Source organism: Procambarus clarkii, chromosome 43 (assembly GCF_040958095.1).
Source record: "Procambarus clarkii isolate CNS0578487 chromosome 43, FALCON_Pclarkii_2.0, whole genome shotgun sequence".
Taxonomy (NCBI): domain Eukaryota; kingdom Metazoa; phylum Arthropoda; class Malacostraca; order Decapoda; family Cambaridae; genus Procambarus; species Procambarus clarkii.
The window spans coordinates 29,541,517-29,559,371 of record NC_091192.1 but is presented as its reverse complement, the minus strand read 5'-3'; the positions used below and the strand labels follow the sequence as shown (position 1 = coordinate 29,559,371).

The window sequence follows — 17,855 nt, the reverse complement described above, 5'->3', positions numbered from 1 at the left end:
AAAAATATGCAGTCTGCCCACCCTTCTCTTTCTAGCCTTATTTTTGTTGCCTGGTCGTAGAATTCAAGTAACCCTGTGAGGCAGGACCTGCCATCCCTGAATCCATGTTGCTTGCATGGTATGCAGGTTTGGAACACTGGCCTGTAATTCAGTGCCTCCTGTCTATCCCCTTTCTTGTATATCGGGACTACGTTAGCTGCTTTCCAAATTTCTGGCAGTTCCCCTGTTGCCAGTGATTTGTTATACACTATGGAGAGTGGGAGGCACAGTTCTTCTGCTACTTCCTTTAATATCCAAGGGGAGATTCCATCTGGGCCTATAGCCTTTGTCACATCCAACTCTAGTAAACACTTCCTTACTTCCCCGCTGGTAATCTCAAACTCTTCCAGTGGTTCCTGGTTAGCTACTCCCTCTCTTATCTCTGGGATTTCTCCTTGCTCTAAGGTGAAGACCTCTTCACCTTAGAGCATGAGATCGGTCTCAATGCCAGCCTTTAAGAATTATCGGCTTCTGGAGAGACTGTAAAAGAGACAGGAGAGGGAAGGAGGAGGAGAGAGAGCCAGTTACATATATACAAACACTTTCAGTGAGAAATATATTGCATCTCTTCAACATGATGAACAACTAGTTGCACTGAATGATGTATGATGCGAACTAAAAAAAAATATCAGAGAGATGTATTTATTTGTCACACTTGATGTATTGTAATTTGCGTTACGTGGTAATTTGCTTCCCGTCGAGCTTGTGGCTCTTGCCCCCAGGTGGCGTGTTGTTGCTTCCCCGACTACCGTGATGTCTCCGCAGCCACCGTGATGGTCTCCGCAGTAACCGTGATGGTCTCCGCAGCCACCGTGATGGTCTCCGCAGTCACCGTGATGGTCTCCGCAGTCACCGTGATGGTCTCCGCAGCCACCGTGATGGTCTCCGCAGCCACCGTGATGGTCTCCGCAGCCACCGTGATGGTCTCCGCAGTCACCGTGATGGTCTCCGCAGCCACCGTGATGGTCTCCTCAGTCACCATGATGGTCTCCGCAGTCACCGTGATGGTCTCCGCAGTCACCGTGATGGTCTCCGCAGTCACCGTGATGGTCTCCGCAGCCACCGTGATGGTCTCCGCAGTCACCGTGATGATCTCCGCAGTCACCGTGATGGTCTCCGCAGCCACCGTGATGGTCTCTGCAGCCACCGTGATGGTCTCCGCAGCCACCGTGATGGTCTCCGCAGCCACCGTGATGGTCTCCGCAGTCACCGTGATGGTCTCCGCAGTCACCGTGATGGTCTCCGCAGCCACCGTGATGGTCTCCGCAGTCACCGTGATGGTCTCCGCAGCCATCGTGATGTCTCCGCAGTCACCGTGATGGTCTCTGCAGCCACCGTGATGGTCTCCGCAGTCACCGTGATGGTCTCCACAGCCATTGTGATGGTCTCCGCAGTCACCACAATGGTCGCAGCCACCGTGACGGTCTCCCTGCAGCCACCGTGATGGTCTCCGCAGTCACCGTGATGGTCTCCGCAGTCACCGTGATGGTCTCCGCAGCCATCGTGATGTCTCCGCAGTCACCGTGATGGTCTCCGCAGCCACAGTGATAGTCTCTACCCCAGTCACAATGACGGTCTCCTCACTCACCGTGACAGTCTCCCGGGTTGCATACAAGCTGGAGACCAGAAAAAACCTTTTGGAACTGATGTTGATGTAACCACAACATTCCCACATAACGTTGTGGGAACGTTACTAATGGGGTAGGAACGTTATTAATACAAAAGAAATCACACTAATATGATATATATCAATAAAAAAAATATAATGGAGCAATGAGGTAACTCAAACCATCGACCTGGAGACTATACCAGCCGTACACCTGTGAGATTCAGTGGAATCCCACAGGTGTATAACATATATCATGTCTTGTATAACTTAAATCATGTCTTGTATAACTTATATCATGTCTTGTATAACTTATATCATGTTGTGGTACTAGGGGGGGGGGGGGGTAAGGTGTTCAGCTGTGAGTACCCAACTCTGATTCGAGTCACTGCATTGCTCCAAAAGATTTGCTAAACGTTCTTAATGTTTTGGGAATGTTACTAATGTTGTGAGAACATTATCATTGCTTTAGGAACGTTACTAATGTTGTGGGAATGTTACTAATGTTGTGGGAACATTATCATTGCTGTAGGAACGTTACTAATGTTGTGGGAATGTAATTAATGTTGTGGGAATGTTACTAATGTTGTGAGAACATTATCATTGCTTTAGGAACGTTACTAATGTTGTGGGAATGTAATTAATGTTGTGGGAACATTATTAGAGTTCTTTGAATGTTAAAAACAATAGCAATTAGTGAAGCATTTTCTTATGGGAGACATTGTAGGACACAATCACAATCCACTGACAAATGAATAAGCATTCGAAACTCTATTAAACGTTAAAAACTTTAGTTCAACGTTAATAAAAAGTTAAGAACGTTAATCCAGCATTGATTAAACGTTGAAAACGCTAATCTAACGTTGATTAAACATTGAAAACGTTAACCTACCATTTATATGATCAATATAGCAATGTTTAGACGTTAAAAAACATTAATCTAACAGTTCTTAAATGTTGAGAAACTCGATCCAACGTTGACTAAATGTTACTGGATCATATTTTGCCCACTGGGCTCGTAATTGTGAATTGTGCTCGTAATAGTGCACTCCAGCTCATCTAATTGTGTGCACTTATATCGACAATCGCCTCCATCAGGCACAAGAGAATGTGTTGTCACTTCTGTTCGCGAGAAATCGCTTAGTCTGGTTTATAGAGCGATTATCGTCATTAAAAAATACCTCACACCATTACTTTCGTTAGTAGTGGTTAGAGTTAGCAAACAAAATTGAAGTTGTTTAGTATAAATTGTATAACTTAGTAAAACAAACTTCACGATTTATACCTGAAGTTATAATTGTGATTTCTGTGTGTAATGAAGAGGTAGAACAGCTTGTTAGCAGAGCCCGAGTGCATGGGGGGAATTGTATAAAACTCTGGTTTGTGTCTCGGAGAGGCTGCACGATCTGTGTATATTCAGTGGAATTCCCGGTTGTAATTCTTTTACCATGTCGTGGCCTAGTCGACTAAGGCAGCGTTTAGGATCATCTCGGGTGTAAGTTCGAGCCCTTATCATGGCCCTTGTGGATTTGTTCATGATTTATCATTGCCAGACGACCTCAAAATAAGTTTTTGCCAAGTGACAACAAATTATTTTTTTTCTATGACTGTAATTAACCCCCCCTGTTCGCTCCAGCCCCAACTGTAATAATTTTTGTAGCTTTTAATCTAAATCTAGATCAAATAGCAGATAATTATAATGATTACAAGCCGCCGACTTCCTGTCCTCGTCGAGACCAATAGAGAGACATTACGGCCCTCAGGTAAATACTGTCATTATGACTTTCTTTTAGTTTGCACATAATTACAGTACATTATTTACCTCATTTATAAATTCAATCACTTATGAATCAAGTTTCTGAATTTTATTTGAATTCATCAATAAGTTAATACAACACATCGATTCGTAATCCTTATAAAGTGACAGAAAACAGGAGAGACTTTTCCCACACACATATGATAATAAACCCATGGAACCGCCTACCCGCCAAAGCCCTGATTGTTGTTGTTAAGATTCGCTACTTGGAACAAAAAGTTCCAAGTAGCACGGGCTATGGTGAGCCCGTAGAAGCCCTGAATAACAAGATAATAATTCAGTTTAAAGTTCTGCTGGGAAAAAAACTCAGGAACATTGAAGGGTATCTTTGAAAAGCCTTCGAGACCACTAGAGAATTCAGTTTTCAGGTAAATTTAGGTAAATATGCAAACTTTTATCCACCTCTGAGACCATCAAAGCAAAGAATTTTCATGAACTTAAACTTGAAGATTAGAGCAGCTAAACAAATATTTCAAACAAAAACAAAGTTTATTATGCATCAATACAGGTTCCATTTTAATCCTGTGTGTACTCACCTATTTGTACTCACCTATTTGTGCTTGAGGGGGTTGAGCTTTGGCTCTTTGGTCTCGCCTCTCAACTGTCAATCAACTGGTGTACAGATTCCTGAGCCTACTGGGCTCTATCATATCTACACTTGAAACTGTGTATGGAGTCAGCCTCCACCACAATACTACTTAATGCATTCTATATGTTAACTACTCTGACACTGAAAAAATTCTTTCTGACGTCTCTATGGCTCATCTGGGTACTAAGTTTCCACCTGTGTCCCCTTGTTCGTGTCCCACTAGTGCTGAAGAGTTTGTCTTTGTCGACCCTGTCAATTCCTCTGAGAATTTTGTAGGTGGTTATCATGTCTCTCCTTACTCTTCTGTTTTCCAGGGATGTGAGGTTCAGCTCCCTTTACCTTTCCTCGTAGCTCATTCCTCTTAGTTCCGGGACCAGTCTGGTGGCATACCTTTGAATCTTCTATAACTTCATCTTGTGTGTAACTAGGTATGGACTCCAGGCTGGAGCTGTATACTCCAGGATTGGTCTTACATAAGTAATATACAGGGTCCTGAACGATTCCTTGCACAAGTTTCTAAAGGCAGTTCTTATATTGGCCAGTCTAGCATATGCCGCTGATGATATTCTTTTGACGTGGGCCTCTGGGGACAGGTTCGGTGTGATATCGACCCCCAGATCTTTCTCCATTTGACTCTTGCAGGATTTCACCTCCCACATGATACCTTGTGTTCAACCTTCTGCTCCCTTCGCCTAATTTCATTACTTTACACTTCCCTGAGTTGAACTTTAGCAGCCATTTTCTAGACCATTCCTCCAGTTGGTCCAAATCGTCCTGTAGTCTCTGTCTGATCCATCTGTTTTGATTCTTCTCACAATTTTGACATCATCAGCAAACATTGAGAGGAATGTGTGTGTTTAAAGCCAGGGGTTTTACAGTCGACCCGATCACATGGCAAGGTTACCTTGACCTTGAGGTGCTTCCGGGGCTTAGCGTCCCCGCGGCCCGGTCGTCGACCAGGCCTCCTGGTTGCTGGACTGATCAGCCAGGCTGTTAGACGCGGCTGCTCGCAGCCTGACGTATGAGTCACAGCCTGGTTGATCAGGTATCCTTTGGAGGTACTTATCCAGTTCTCTCTTGAACACTGTGAGGGGTCGGCCAGTTATGCCCCTTATGTGTAGTGGAAGCGTGTTGAACAGTCTCGGGCCTCTAATGTTGATAGAGTTCTCTCTCAGAGTACCTGTTGCACCTCTGCTATTCAACGGGGGTATTCTGCACTCTTGTTCACACTGGTGTTCACACTCTTACCCCCCACCCCCCACCCCACCCCAACTAAGCCCTGGGTTGGGCTCAGGTTTGGGGCCTCCAGAACCTCCCATAAAATTCAGTAGAGTTCCGGGTTGGTCGTCTTCTGTACCTTCGTGGCCGAGTCGGTTAGGGCAGGTGTCTGGGATCCACCAGAATGCAGGGTCCAGTCACTTAATTGCCTCAAAATTATTCTCATATGCATTAGAATATCACAACACTGTAACCATGCACTGTTTTCCGAACTGTGAAGCTCTCAATAGTTTGCATTTGATCACTTCAGACTACCTTCTTCCCCTAATCTTTCACCGAGCAGAAGACCAAGAAAGAAAAGCAAGAGAAATTATCAGAAGAAAAGCATTAAACCAGTATGACTATTGGGACATATCCCAAACTTCGAAGGGTTATGAGGACAAGGAGCTGGGATATGAGGACAAGAAGTTGGTATGCGAGGACAAGGAGCTGGTATATGAGGACAAGGAGCTGAGATATGAGGACAAAGAGCTGGGACATGAGGACAATTACCTGGGATATGAGGACAAGGGGCTGGGATATGAGGACAAGGAGCTGGGATATGAGGACAATTACCTGGGATATGAGGACAAGGAGCTGGGACATGAGGACAAGGAGCTGGGACATGAGGACAAGGAGCTGGGACATGAGGACAAGGAGCTGGGACATGAGGACAAGGAACTGGGACATGAGGACAAGGAGCTGGGATATGAGGACAAGGAGCTGGGACATGAGGACAAGGAACTGGGACATGATGACAAGGAGCTGGGACATGAGGATAATTACCTGGGATATGAGGACAAGGAACTGGGACATGAGGACAAGGAACTGGGACATGAGGTTTAGTGAAGGAACGATGCCCAACCATATAAACCATCGAGGACGGAACATAGACTTCGCAGGAAACGAAGCCGTCTCGCTCTAGAGAAACAAACATTACCAACATTACCACAAATAAGTATGCTCGCTCTTCCGAAATGGATCTCCTTACGACCGCCCAAAACCTAACCAGCCTGGCGAATCAGAATGATATTTGCTTTATGTAAATTCGGACAAAAGCCAATAAGAATTGTACATTGGACGGGATATTTACCTAGATCCATCTATCATCTGCCCCGGGTCGACCTCTGGCCCTCGGACAGACAGGCACTGTGCCATCGACAGGCTGAATATGGCATGACTGTGTTTTAGCTCGTGTTACCCCCCCACTCGGCTCTCAACACAAATATTTCATCAATTCAGGCAATGTTAGACTGCGCCCACTGAGTTAACAAGTTTCATTCACCGGCAAGCGCTTGTGCACACACTCAGACGTCAAGGTCGTCGAATACTCATCAACTGGGTGGCCAAGACATTTAGGGGGGATATTGGTGAATGGCACTGCAGGTAAGGCTGCCAAGAATAGCAGCTAAACGCTGGAATGTACATATTTACATACGATCGAGTCTAGCACGTATTAGGAAAACAATTAAGAGGTAAACAAATCCAAGGTGTATGACGCCTTTGTGATTTCTGTGTGTAATTATGAGGCAGATCAATGCGGAAGATGTACAGTGACCAACCTGCAGCAGGTGCAGCGTCAGGCTCTGCGGGATGGTACAACAATTACACGAATTATGAACCACTTATTTGGTTAAAACGGAACACTGGGAAAATAGAGGTGTACCGCATCAGGCTCGAATACCCGTGTGTGTGTATGTGGGGGAGTAATCTTACACGATCCAGTGGAAGAGAGGAAATGTCAACATTGACAAGACTTTATACCACTGGAATATATTATCTAGCATAGTGTTAAGGCACAAACCAAATAAGGTTTGTGAGATGTTAAACACCTGTTTTCCACCTGTGTTAAATCACTGAGATATAACAAAGCAGATGTTAAACACAGTGGATATAACCTTGCTGAAGCCAACATTGCAGTCATAAACACTCGTCCATCGCCTCGGTATCAGAGGATCCACCAGAAGAAAGAACTTACACAACACAGAACAGATTCATGAGCAAATAATCCCCGGGCCGTCCCGGGATTCGAACCCTGAACCTTGGTGTGACAGGTAGGTATTATCTCCGTTTGATCATCGAACGGTCCCAATATTGTGAGACGAATTTTACCTCAGGTTTCCATTTGAGGTAAATATGTGCACCAAAATTTGTTGTTTTCTTTAGAGCATATGGACGACTGTCAGCCATGGTGCAGTCAAAGACTGCCAGAATTAATTAAAGGTCTCTGTGCCACCGACCAAGACTGGTCTGTGGCTGTAACCTAATGAGGCATAGCTCGTCCTGTGAGGCTGGCACCGTGGCTCTCTGTGTCCAGAGACTCAGCCATCTTGTGAGCTTGAGGGAGGAGAAACTTAGTGTGATGTGAGCTCTCAGGTGCTTCTGTCCGAGGAGCTGTATATTGCTTCAGACATTCTTTGTTCATCTTATTCTCCTTGTATTACTGGGCACAACTTTAGCAACCATTTTATGGCTATATTCTGAATGTGTGTACTCACCTACTTATACTCACCTAGTTGTGCTTGCTGGGGTTGAGCTATGGCTCTTTGGTCCCGCCTCTCAACCGTCAATCAACTGGTGTACAGATTCTTTAGCCTACTGGGCTCTTATCATATCTACATTTGAAACTGTGTATGGAGTCAGCCTCCACCACATCACTGCCTAATGCATTCCATCCGTTAACTACTCTGACACTGAAAAAGTTCTTTCTAACCTTCCTTTGGCTCATTTGGGTATTCAAGTCTCCAATTGTGTCCCCTTGTTCGCGTACCACCCGTGTTAAAAAGTTTTTCCCTATCTACCCCTGTCAATTCCTCTGAGAATTTTGTAGGTAGTGATCATGTCTCCCCCTTACTCTTCTGTCTTCCAAAGTCGTAAGGTGCAACTCACGCAGCCTTTCCTCGTAACTCATGCCTCTTAGTTCTGGGACTAGCCTAGTGGCATACCTCTGAACTTTTTCCAGCTTCGTCTTGTGCTTGACAAGGTACGGGCTCCACGCTGGGGCCGCATGCTCCAGGATTGGTCTTACATATGCGGTATACAAGATTCTGAATGATTCCTTACACAGGTTCCTGAAGGCTGTTCTGATGTTAGCCAGCCTCGCATATGCCGCAGATGTAATTCTGTTTTATGTGGGCTTCAGGAGACAGGTTTGGTGTGATATCAACTCCTAGATCTTTCTCTCTGTCCGTTTCATGAAGTACTTCATCTCCCATTCGGTTTCCTGTGTCTGACCTCCTATTATCACCGCCTAGTTTCATTACCTTGCATTTACTCGGGTTGAACTTTAGTAGCCATTTGTTGGACCATTCATTCCGTCTGTCTAGGTCATCTTGCAGCCTCCTACTATCTTCCTCTGTTTTAATCCTCCTCATAATTTTTGTATCATCAGCAAACAATGAGAGGAACGATTCTATACCCTCTGGGAGATCATTTATATATATCAGAAACAGTATAGGTCCAAGGACTGAACCCTCCAAGACTCCACTGGTGACGTCTCGCCAATCTGAAACCTTCTCCCTCACAGTGACTTGCTGTCTTCTGTTGCTTACGTACTCCTTTATCCAATGGAATACCTTCCCTTTCACTCCTGCCTGCATCTCCAGCTTTTACACTAGCCTCTTGTGTGGTACTGTGTCAAAGGCTTTCTGGCATTCCAAAAATATGCAGTCTGCCCACCCTTCTCTTTCTTGCCTGATTTTTGTTGCTTGGTCGTAGAATTCAATTAGTCCTTTGAGGCAGGACTTGCCATCTGTGAACCCATGTTGATGCTGTGTTACAAAGTTCTTTCGCTCCAGATGTTCCATTAGCTTTTTTCGCACAATCTTCTCCATCAGCTTGCATGGTATGCAAGTTAGGGACACTGGCCTGTAGTTCAGTGCCCCCTTTCTATTTCCCATTCTTGAATATCGGGACTACATTAGCCGTCTTCCAAATTTTTGGCAATTCTCCTGTTGCCAGTGATTTGTTATACACTATGGAGAGTGGCAGGCACAGTGCTTCTGCTCCTTTCTTTAGTATCCAAGAGATTCCATCTGGGCCTATAGCCTTTGTCACATCCAACTCTAGCAAGAGCTTCCTTACATCCCCACTGGAAATCTCAAACTCTTTTAGTGGTTCCTGGTTAACTATTCCCTCTCTTAACTCTGGAACCTCCCCTTGCTCTAATGTGAAGACTTCCTGGAATTTCTTATTTAGTTCCTCGCACACTTCCTCGTCGTTTGTAGTGAATCTGTCTGCCCCTATTCTCTATTTTATTACCTGTTCCTTTACTGTTGTTTTTCTTCTGATGTGGCTGTGCAGCAATTTAGGCTGAGTCTTTGCCTTGCTTGCGATGTCATTTTCGTAATGCCCTTCTGCCTCTCTTCTCATCCTGACATATTCATTCCTGGCACTCTGGTATCTTTCTCTGCTCTCAAGTGTCCTGTTATTCCTATAGTTTCTCCACGCCCTTTTACTTTGCTGCTTAGCTAGCCTACATCTCTGATTAAACCATGGGTTTCTCTTCGGCATTTCGTTGTTTTCCTTTTGGACTGGGACAAACTTGTCTGCGACCTCCTGACACTTTTACATAAGTGTATCATGTCTTGGGCCGTCTTTCCCCTGAGCTCTGTTTCCTATGTTATATCTGTTAGGAATTTCTCATCTCCTCATAGTTTCCCTTCGGAATGCCAGCCTTTTGTTTTTAGTTCCTCTCCTCGAGTTTCTTAACTCTTCTTCAACCAGATACTCAAACGTCAGTACATTGTGGTCGCTCATTCCCACTGGGACCCAGAAACCGATATCCCTTATGTTGGAGTCGTTCAGAGTGAAGACTAGGTCAAGTCTCGCTGGTTCATCGTTTCCTCTCATCCTTGTGGGTTCCCTGACATGCTGGCTTAAGAAGTTTCTTGTCGCCACCTCCAATAGTTTAGCTCTCCACGTATCCTCACCTCCATGCAGTTCCCTGTACTCTCAGTCTATCCTTCCGTGATTGAAGTCCCTCATGATAAGCAGGTGGGATCTATTTCTACAGGCAGCGTGTGTGTGTGTGTGTGTATGTGTGTGTGTGTGTGTGTGTGTGTGTGTGTGTGTGTGTGTGTGTGTGTGTGTGTGTGTGTGTGTGTGTGTGTGTGTGTGTGTAATAAATCTAAATGTTATGATAGAAAAATTATGATAGATATGAAAGAAAAATATAGGCAGGGAGCCAGTTCATTTAGAAAATCGGGGTCCAGGAGCTAATTACAACTCGATCTTGCATACCTTAAAACAACCACACAAACACCCGCTCACTCAATCTCTGTCTATATATCTCTGTCATTCAATGGATGAAGCGGATATACGTGGATATAACCAGACTCAAGCGTAAAGTAGTTTCTAGGTAACCAAGAGAATGGAGGTCACTGACACCTAAGATTAACAAGGCCACCAGTTGGATAACCTCCAAGGACACCCCAGCTACTGTGCCAGTTTAACACACCCGGCTACACTCACACACACACACACATACACCACCCTCAAACATATATATTTAATTCTTGTATATCCCCCAAATACGTCAAAAGCCAAACACAACTTGGCTTTTCCAAGCGTGCTCCACCCATCTTCCTGGTCGCAATAATGTTTATATTTCGGATATCAAACTTATCAATGAACTCGAGTCACCTTCTTTCACGTGTAGGGGAAACTCCAGGAGTTGTCTCATTCCCTCCCACATATCACAACGCAACTACAATGTTTCTTAAGTGTTATTACGTTTTCACAACGCTCAGTCAAGGGTGAAAGTAATAAAAAAATAGCTTTGTGGTTTTGGTGTGTGTGTGTGTGTGTGTGTGTGTGTGTGTGTGTGTGTGTGTGTGTGTGTGTGTGTGTGTGTGTGTGTGTGTGTGTGTGTGTGTGTGTGTGTGTCTTGTGTGTATACTCACCTAGTTATGCTTGCGGGGGTTGAGCTTTGGCACTTTGGTCCGCCTCTCAACTGTGGGGTGTGATATCAACCCACAGATCTTTCTCTCTATTTCACTCTTACAGGATTTCACCTCCCAGACGGTACCTTGTGTTCAGCCTCCTGCTCCCTTCGCCTAATTTAATTACTTTACACTTTCCTGAGTTGATCTTTAGTAGCCATTTTCTAGACCATTCCTCCAGTTTGTCCAGGTCGTCCTGTAGTCTCTGTCTATCTTCATCTGTCTTGATTCTTCTCATAATTTTTGTATCATCAGTAAACATTGAGAGGAATGAGTCTATACCCTCTGGAAGGTCATTTACATATATCAGAAACAAGATGGGACCAAGTACAGAGCCCTGTGGGACTCCACTGGTGACATCTCTCCCACTCTGATGTCTTCTCCCTCAAACATACTCGCTGTTTCCTGTTGCTTAGATACTCCTTTATTCACTGAAGCAATTTACCTTTTACTCCTGCCTGTTTTTCCAACTTTTGTAACAGCATCTTATGGGGTACTATGTCAAAGGCATTCTAGCAGTCCAGGAAAATGCAGTCTGCCCACCCTTCTCTTTCCTGTCTGATTTTTGTTACCTAGTTATAGAATTCTATTAAACCTGTGAGGCACAATTTACCATCCCTGAACCCATGTTGGTGGTGTGTTACAAAGTTATTTGCCTCCAGATGCTCTACGAGCCTTTCCTCACGATCTTCTCCATCACCTTGCATGGTATACAAGTTAGGGAAACCGGCCTGTAGTTCAGTGTCTCTTGCCTGTCACCCTTTTTGTATATTGGGACCACATTAGCTTCCAACTTTCCGGTAAGTCTCCGGTTTCCAGTGACCTGTTATACACCATAGAGAGTGACACACTTAGTGCTTCTGCACCTTATTTTATTATACGTGATGAGATTCTGTCAGGCCCAACAGCCTTTGTCACATTCAGCTCCAACAGATTCCTTTTGACCTCATCACTGGTGAGATCAAATTCCTCCAAGGTTGCTTGGTTGGTCGCCTCCTCTCTTAGTACAAGGGCTTCTGCTTACTCTATTGTGAAGACATCCTGGAATATCTTGTTGAGTTCTTCACACACCTCCTTGTCATTCTCTGAGTATCTGTTCTCGTCTTTTCTCAGTTTCATCACTTGTTCCTTCACTGCTGTGTTCCTCCTGATGTGGCTGTGGAGCAGCTTTGGTTGGGTCTTGGCTTTACTCGCGATGTCATTTTCAAACTGTCTCTCTGCTTCCCTCCTCACTCTGAGGTACTCATTCCTGGCCCTCTGGTATCTCTCCCTGTTCTCCGGTGTTCTGTTATTTCTGTAGTTTCTCCAAGTTATTGTACTCAATTGCTTCCCTACCGTACATTCCTGAGTGAACCATAGATTCTTCTGTTGCTTGAATTTTTTCTCCTTTTGGGCTGGGATAAATCTGTCTGCAGCTTCCTCGCACTTCTGGGTGACGTAATCCACCATATCTTGTACAGTCTTTTTTTTTCTAAATTCTGTTGCCCATGGTTAGGTTATCTTGAGGTTATCTTGAGATGATTTTGGGGCTTTAGTGTCCCCGCGGCCCGGTACTCGACCAGGCCTCCACCCCCAGGAAGCAGCCCGTGACAGCTGACTAACTCCCAGGTACCTATTTACTGCTAGGTAACAGGGTCATTCAGGGCGAAAGAAACTTTGCCCATTTGTTTCTGCCTCGTGCGGGAATCGAACCCGCGCCACAGAATTACGAGTCCTGCGCGCTATCCACCAGGCTACGAGGCCCCCTATTATTGGTATGGTATTCCCATTCACTTCATCTCGTCATATCTCATCTGTGTATTCACCTAGTTGTGTTTGCGGGGGTTGAGCTTTGGCTCTTTGGTTCCGCCTCTCAACCTCAATCTACTGGTGTGTGTGTGTGTGTGTGTGTACTCACCTAGATGTGCTTGCGGGGGTTGAGCTCTGGCTCTTTGGTCCCGCCTCTCAACCGTCAATCAACTGGTGTACAGATTCCTGAGCCTATTGGACTCTATCATATCTACACTTGAAACTGTGTATGGAGCCAGCCTCCACCACATCACTTCCTAATGCATTCCATTTGTCAACCACTCTGACACTAAAAAAGTTCTTTCTAATATCCCTGTGGCTCATTTGGGCGCTCAGTTTCCACCTGTGTCCCCTTGTGCAAGTGCCCCAAGTGTTAAATAGCCTGTCTTTACCTACCCTATCAATTCCCTTGAGAATCTTGAATGTAGTGATCATGTCCCCCCTAACTCTTCTGTCTTCCAGCGAAGTGAGGTTCAATTCCAGCAGTCTCTCCTCGTAGCTTATACCTCTCAGCTCGGGTACTAGTGTGTACTCACCTAATTGTACTCACCTAATTGTGCTTGCGGGGGTTGAGCTCTGGCTCTTTGGTCCCGCCTCTCAACCGTCAATCAACTGGTGTACAGATTCCTGAGCCTATTGGGCTCTATCATATCTACATTTGAAACTGTGAATGGAGTCAGCCTCCACCACATCACTTCCTAATGCATTCCATTTGCTAACTACTCTGACACTGAAAAAGTTCTTTCTAACGTCTCTGTGGCTCATTTGGGTACTCAGCTTCCACCTGTGTCCCCTTGTTCGCGTCCCACCAGTGTTGAAAAGTTCATCCTTGTTTACCCGGTCGATTCCCCTGAGGATTTTGTAGGTTGTGATCATGTCCCCCCTTACTCTTCTGTCTTCCAGTGTCGTGAGGTGCATTTCCCGCAGCCTTTCCTCATAACTCATGCCTCTTAGTTCTGGGACTAGTCTAGTAGCATACCTTTGGACTTTTTCCAGCTTCGTCTTGTGCTTGACAAGGTACGGGCTCCATGCTGGGGCCGCATACTCCAGGATTGGTCTTACATATGTGGTGTACAAGATTCTGAATGATTCCTTACACAGGTTCCTGAACGCCGTTCTGATGTTAGCCAGCCTCGCATATGCCGCAGACGTTATTCTCTTTATGTGGGCTTCAGGAGACAGGTTTGGTGTGATATCAACTCCTAGATCTTTCTCTCTGTCTGTTTCATTAAGTACTTCATCTCCTATTCTGTATCCTGTGTCTGTGTGTGTGTGTGTCTGTGTGTGTGTGTGTGTGTGTGTGTGTGTGTGTGTGTGTGTGTGTGTGTGTGTGTGTGTGTGTGTGTGTGTGTGTGTGTGTGTGTGTGTGTGTGGTAAGTCGTGTGTGTATTCACCTAGTTGTATTCACCTAGTTGTGCTTGCGGGGATTGAGCTCTGCTCTTTCGGCCCGCCTCTCAACTGTCAATCAACTGTTACTAACTACTAATTTTTTCCCACGCCTCATACACACCCCAGGAAGCAGCCCGTGGCAGATGACTATCTCCCAGGTACCTAATTACTGCTAGGTAACAGGGACATCAGGGTCAAAGAAACTCTGCCCATTGTTTCTCGCCGGCACCCGGAATGGAACCCGGGACCACAGGATCACACGTCCAGCGTGCTGTCCGCTCAGCCACCGGCCCCTCTGAGTGTGTGTGTGTGTGTGTGTGCTCCAACTCTCGCAGGGCGATGTCGGCCGGGGTTCGAACCTCTGGTCAAAGAGGAGTCCACAAACTTCGCTCCTTAACTGTTCACCCAGCAGTAACCGAGGACCTGGTTGTAAGTCGCTTGGCGGGTTGTGTTACAGGAAAGCCAATAGTCGGGGTAAGCCTTAACATGAGCCAACTCAACCTTAACAAACATCATCAACACAACCCAGCGGGTTTTCTTCCTATTGGGGAGTGTTGTACATGCTGCTATGGCGGTGTGTTCACTCACAGGATGAGTGGCGCTACCCAATACTGTCACTATGGCGGTGTGTCCACTCACAAGATGAGTGGCGCTGCCCAATACTGTCACTATGGCGGTGTGTAAAACTCACAGGATGAGTGGCGCTGCCCAATACTGTCACTATGGCGGTGTGTCCACTCACAGGATGAGTGGCGCTGCCCAATACTGTCACTATGGCGGTGTGTCCACTCACAGGATGAGTGGCGCTGCCCAATACTGTCACTATGGCGGTGTGTCCACTCACAGGATGAGTGGCGCTGCCCAATACTGTCACTATGGCGGTGTGTCCACTCACAGGATGAGTGGCGCTGCCCAATACTGTCACTATGGCGGTGTGTCCACTCACAAGATGAGTGGCGCTGCCCAATACTGTCACTATGGCGGTGTGTCCACTCACAGGATGAGTGGCGCTGCCCAATACTGTCACTATGGCGGTGTGTAAAACTCACAGGATGAGTGGCGCTGCCCAATACTGTCACTATGGCGGTGTGTCCACTCACAGGATGAGTGGCGCTGCCCAATACTGTCACTATGGCGGTGTGTCCACTCACAGGATGAGTGGCGCTGCCCAATACTGTCACTATGGCGGTGTGTCCACTCACAGGATGAGTGGCGCTGCCCAATACTGTCACTATGGCGGTGTGTCCACTCACAGGATGAGTGGCGCTGCCCAATACTGTCACTATGGCGGTGTGTCCACTCACAAGATGAGTGGCGCTGCCCAATACTGTCACTATGGCGGTGTGTCCACTCACAGGATGAGTGGCGCTGCCCAATACTGTCACTATGGCGGTGTGTAAAACTCACAGGATGAGTGGCGCTGCCCAATACTGTCACTATGGCGGTGTGTCCACTCACAGGATGAGTGGCGCTGCCCAATACTGTCACTATGGCGGTGTGTCCACTCACAGGATGAGTGGCGCTGCCCAATACTGTCACTATGGCGGTGTGTCCACTCACAGGATGAGTGGCGCTGCCCAATACTGTCACTATGGCGGTGTGTCCACTCACAGGATGAGTGGCGCTGCCCAATACTGTCACTATGGCGGTGTGTCCACTCACAAGATGAGTGGCGCTGCCCAATACTGTCACTATGGCGGTGTGTCCACTCACAGGATGAGTGGCGCTGCCCAATAAACTCGCCCCTCGGGGCAAAATTTTAAAAATGTAAAATTTCGCTGTCACTCAAGCGTGTTTAACGGTAAGAAATGATCAAGAAACTCCCCCCGTCTGAGTTGTCAGCTCCGGCCCTCACGGAGACTCCCGCCTGTACTACCAAGATCAAAAACATCAGCAAAAATCGTGCGAAGTGAAATCTCGACTCCAAAAGGTAATTGTGGGTGATACATTGCTGGCTCACGCTTGTACGAGAGGGTCACCCTCGGTCAAGCTGGACTCACCAGTGAAGCAACGAGTTTGCTTCATAGGTAATGCCCTTAAGAGGTATAGCGGAGGTTACAACCTTTTAAGAGGTATATATGCGCCCTTAAGTCCTCACAGGAAAGTTCGGAATAGGTCTTGCTTGCGCTTGCTCGAACTCCCAAATCACTACGACAAAACTATCTAATTCAGAGTACAATCATACAATATAACCAAATATATCTCAGATCTCCAAATACTTGGAGATCTTAACTGCGGCGTTTTAGATTGCTTTTGAACTTTCAATTAGAAAGTTAAGATTGTATGTAATTGGCTAACAGTATTTGAGTTACGGGTTATCTTGACGTCAAGGTGATACGAGTTTGACAAACAATGAACACACTATTGGTTCGCGTTAAATTGGTTTTGTAACTAGCTCATCAGCGCTGCTTACCTAAAATAAATGGGGGGGTCAGGTACCTAAACCCATTACGTGCCCCTTATAAGCTTTCCCACTAATGCTCTCAGGATGGGCATGGGGGGGGGGCACTGCCCCCTTACTGCATAAGTGTGAGATCCACTATTACTAACAGAATGCGTTTGGTGGGGGAGAGAGGGAGGGAGTTTTCAGGGGAAAGCACCAAGTCATTACGACTATATAGCACTTGGAAGGGGTCAGGATAAGGATTTGGGGGATGGGACGGGGGAAGGAAGGAACGGTGCCCAACCACTTGGACGGTCGGGGGATTGAACGCCGACCTGCATGAAGCGAGGAGGGGGGGGGGGGGTTCCACTACTGCTGACAAGATTTATATGGAGGATCCAGAACTGCTTACATGATGGAAATGAGGTTCACTACAACTCACAGGAGTGGGTATGAGATCCAGTAGTGCTCACAAAATTGACGTGGTTTCCACTACGACTCACAGGATAGTGTGGGTTGCATACCAAATGAAGTATACGAACTTAATGAACACTAATTTACAAAACATACCCCGCATACTTCAGTAATTTACAAAACATACCCCACATGCATTTAATATTTCACAAACATACCCACATACTTCTATCATTACCCCAAACATACCCATATACTTCTATCATTCCCCCAAACATACCCACATACTTCTATCACTACCCCAAAATATACCCACATACTTCTATCACTACCCCCAAACATACCCACATACTTTTATCACTACCCCCCAAACATACCCACATACTTCTATCATTCCCCCAAACATACCCACATACTTCTATCATTCCCCCAAACATACCCACATACTTCTATCACTATCCCCAAACATACCCACATTCTTCTATCACTACCCCCCAAACATACCCACATACTTCTATCACTACCCCCCAAACATACCCACATACTTTTATCATTCCCCAAACATACCCACATACTTCTATCACTATTTCCAAACATACCCACTTGTATTATTCCCCCAAACATACCCACAT

General features: G+C 46.0%; 2 protein-coding genes across 2 annotated transcripts in view; one reads left to right on the top strand and one right to left on the bottom strand.

The window, feature by feature from the left end:
• Nucleotides 1–784: 784 nt before the first annotated feature.
• Nucleotides 785–1,333, bottom strand: LOC123750367 (uncharacterized). Its single transcript, XM_045732480.2, has one exon. It carries the CDS (start codon nucleotides 1,331–1,333, stop codon nucleotides 785–787), a length of 549 nt encoding a protein of 182 aa, XP_045588436.2.
• A 4,190-nt stretch (nucleotides 1,334–5,523) lies between these two features.
• LOC138349923 (uncharacterized) overlaps nucleotides 5,524–17,855 on the top strand; it is a 24,659-nt gene continuing 12,327 nt past the window's right edge. Inside the window, exon 1 of the mRNA XM_069299913.1 lies at nucleotides 5,524–5,739. Coding sequence (XP_069156014.1) covers nucleotides 5,524–5,739 — 216 coding nt within the window. The remainder of the gene's footprint in view (nucleotides 5,740–17,855) is intronic.

Coding starts and splice junctions, on each gene's coding strand:
- LOC123750367 (XM_045732480.2), bottom strand. CDS start 1,333: ATGGCTGCGGAGACCATCACGGTGACTGCGGAGACCATCACGGTGGCT.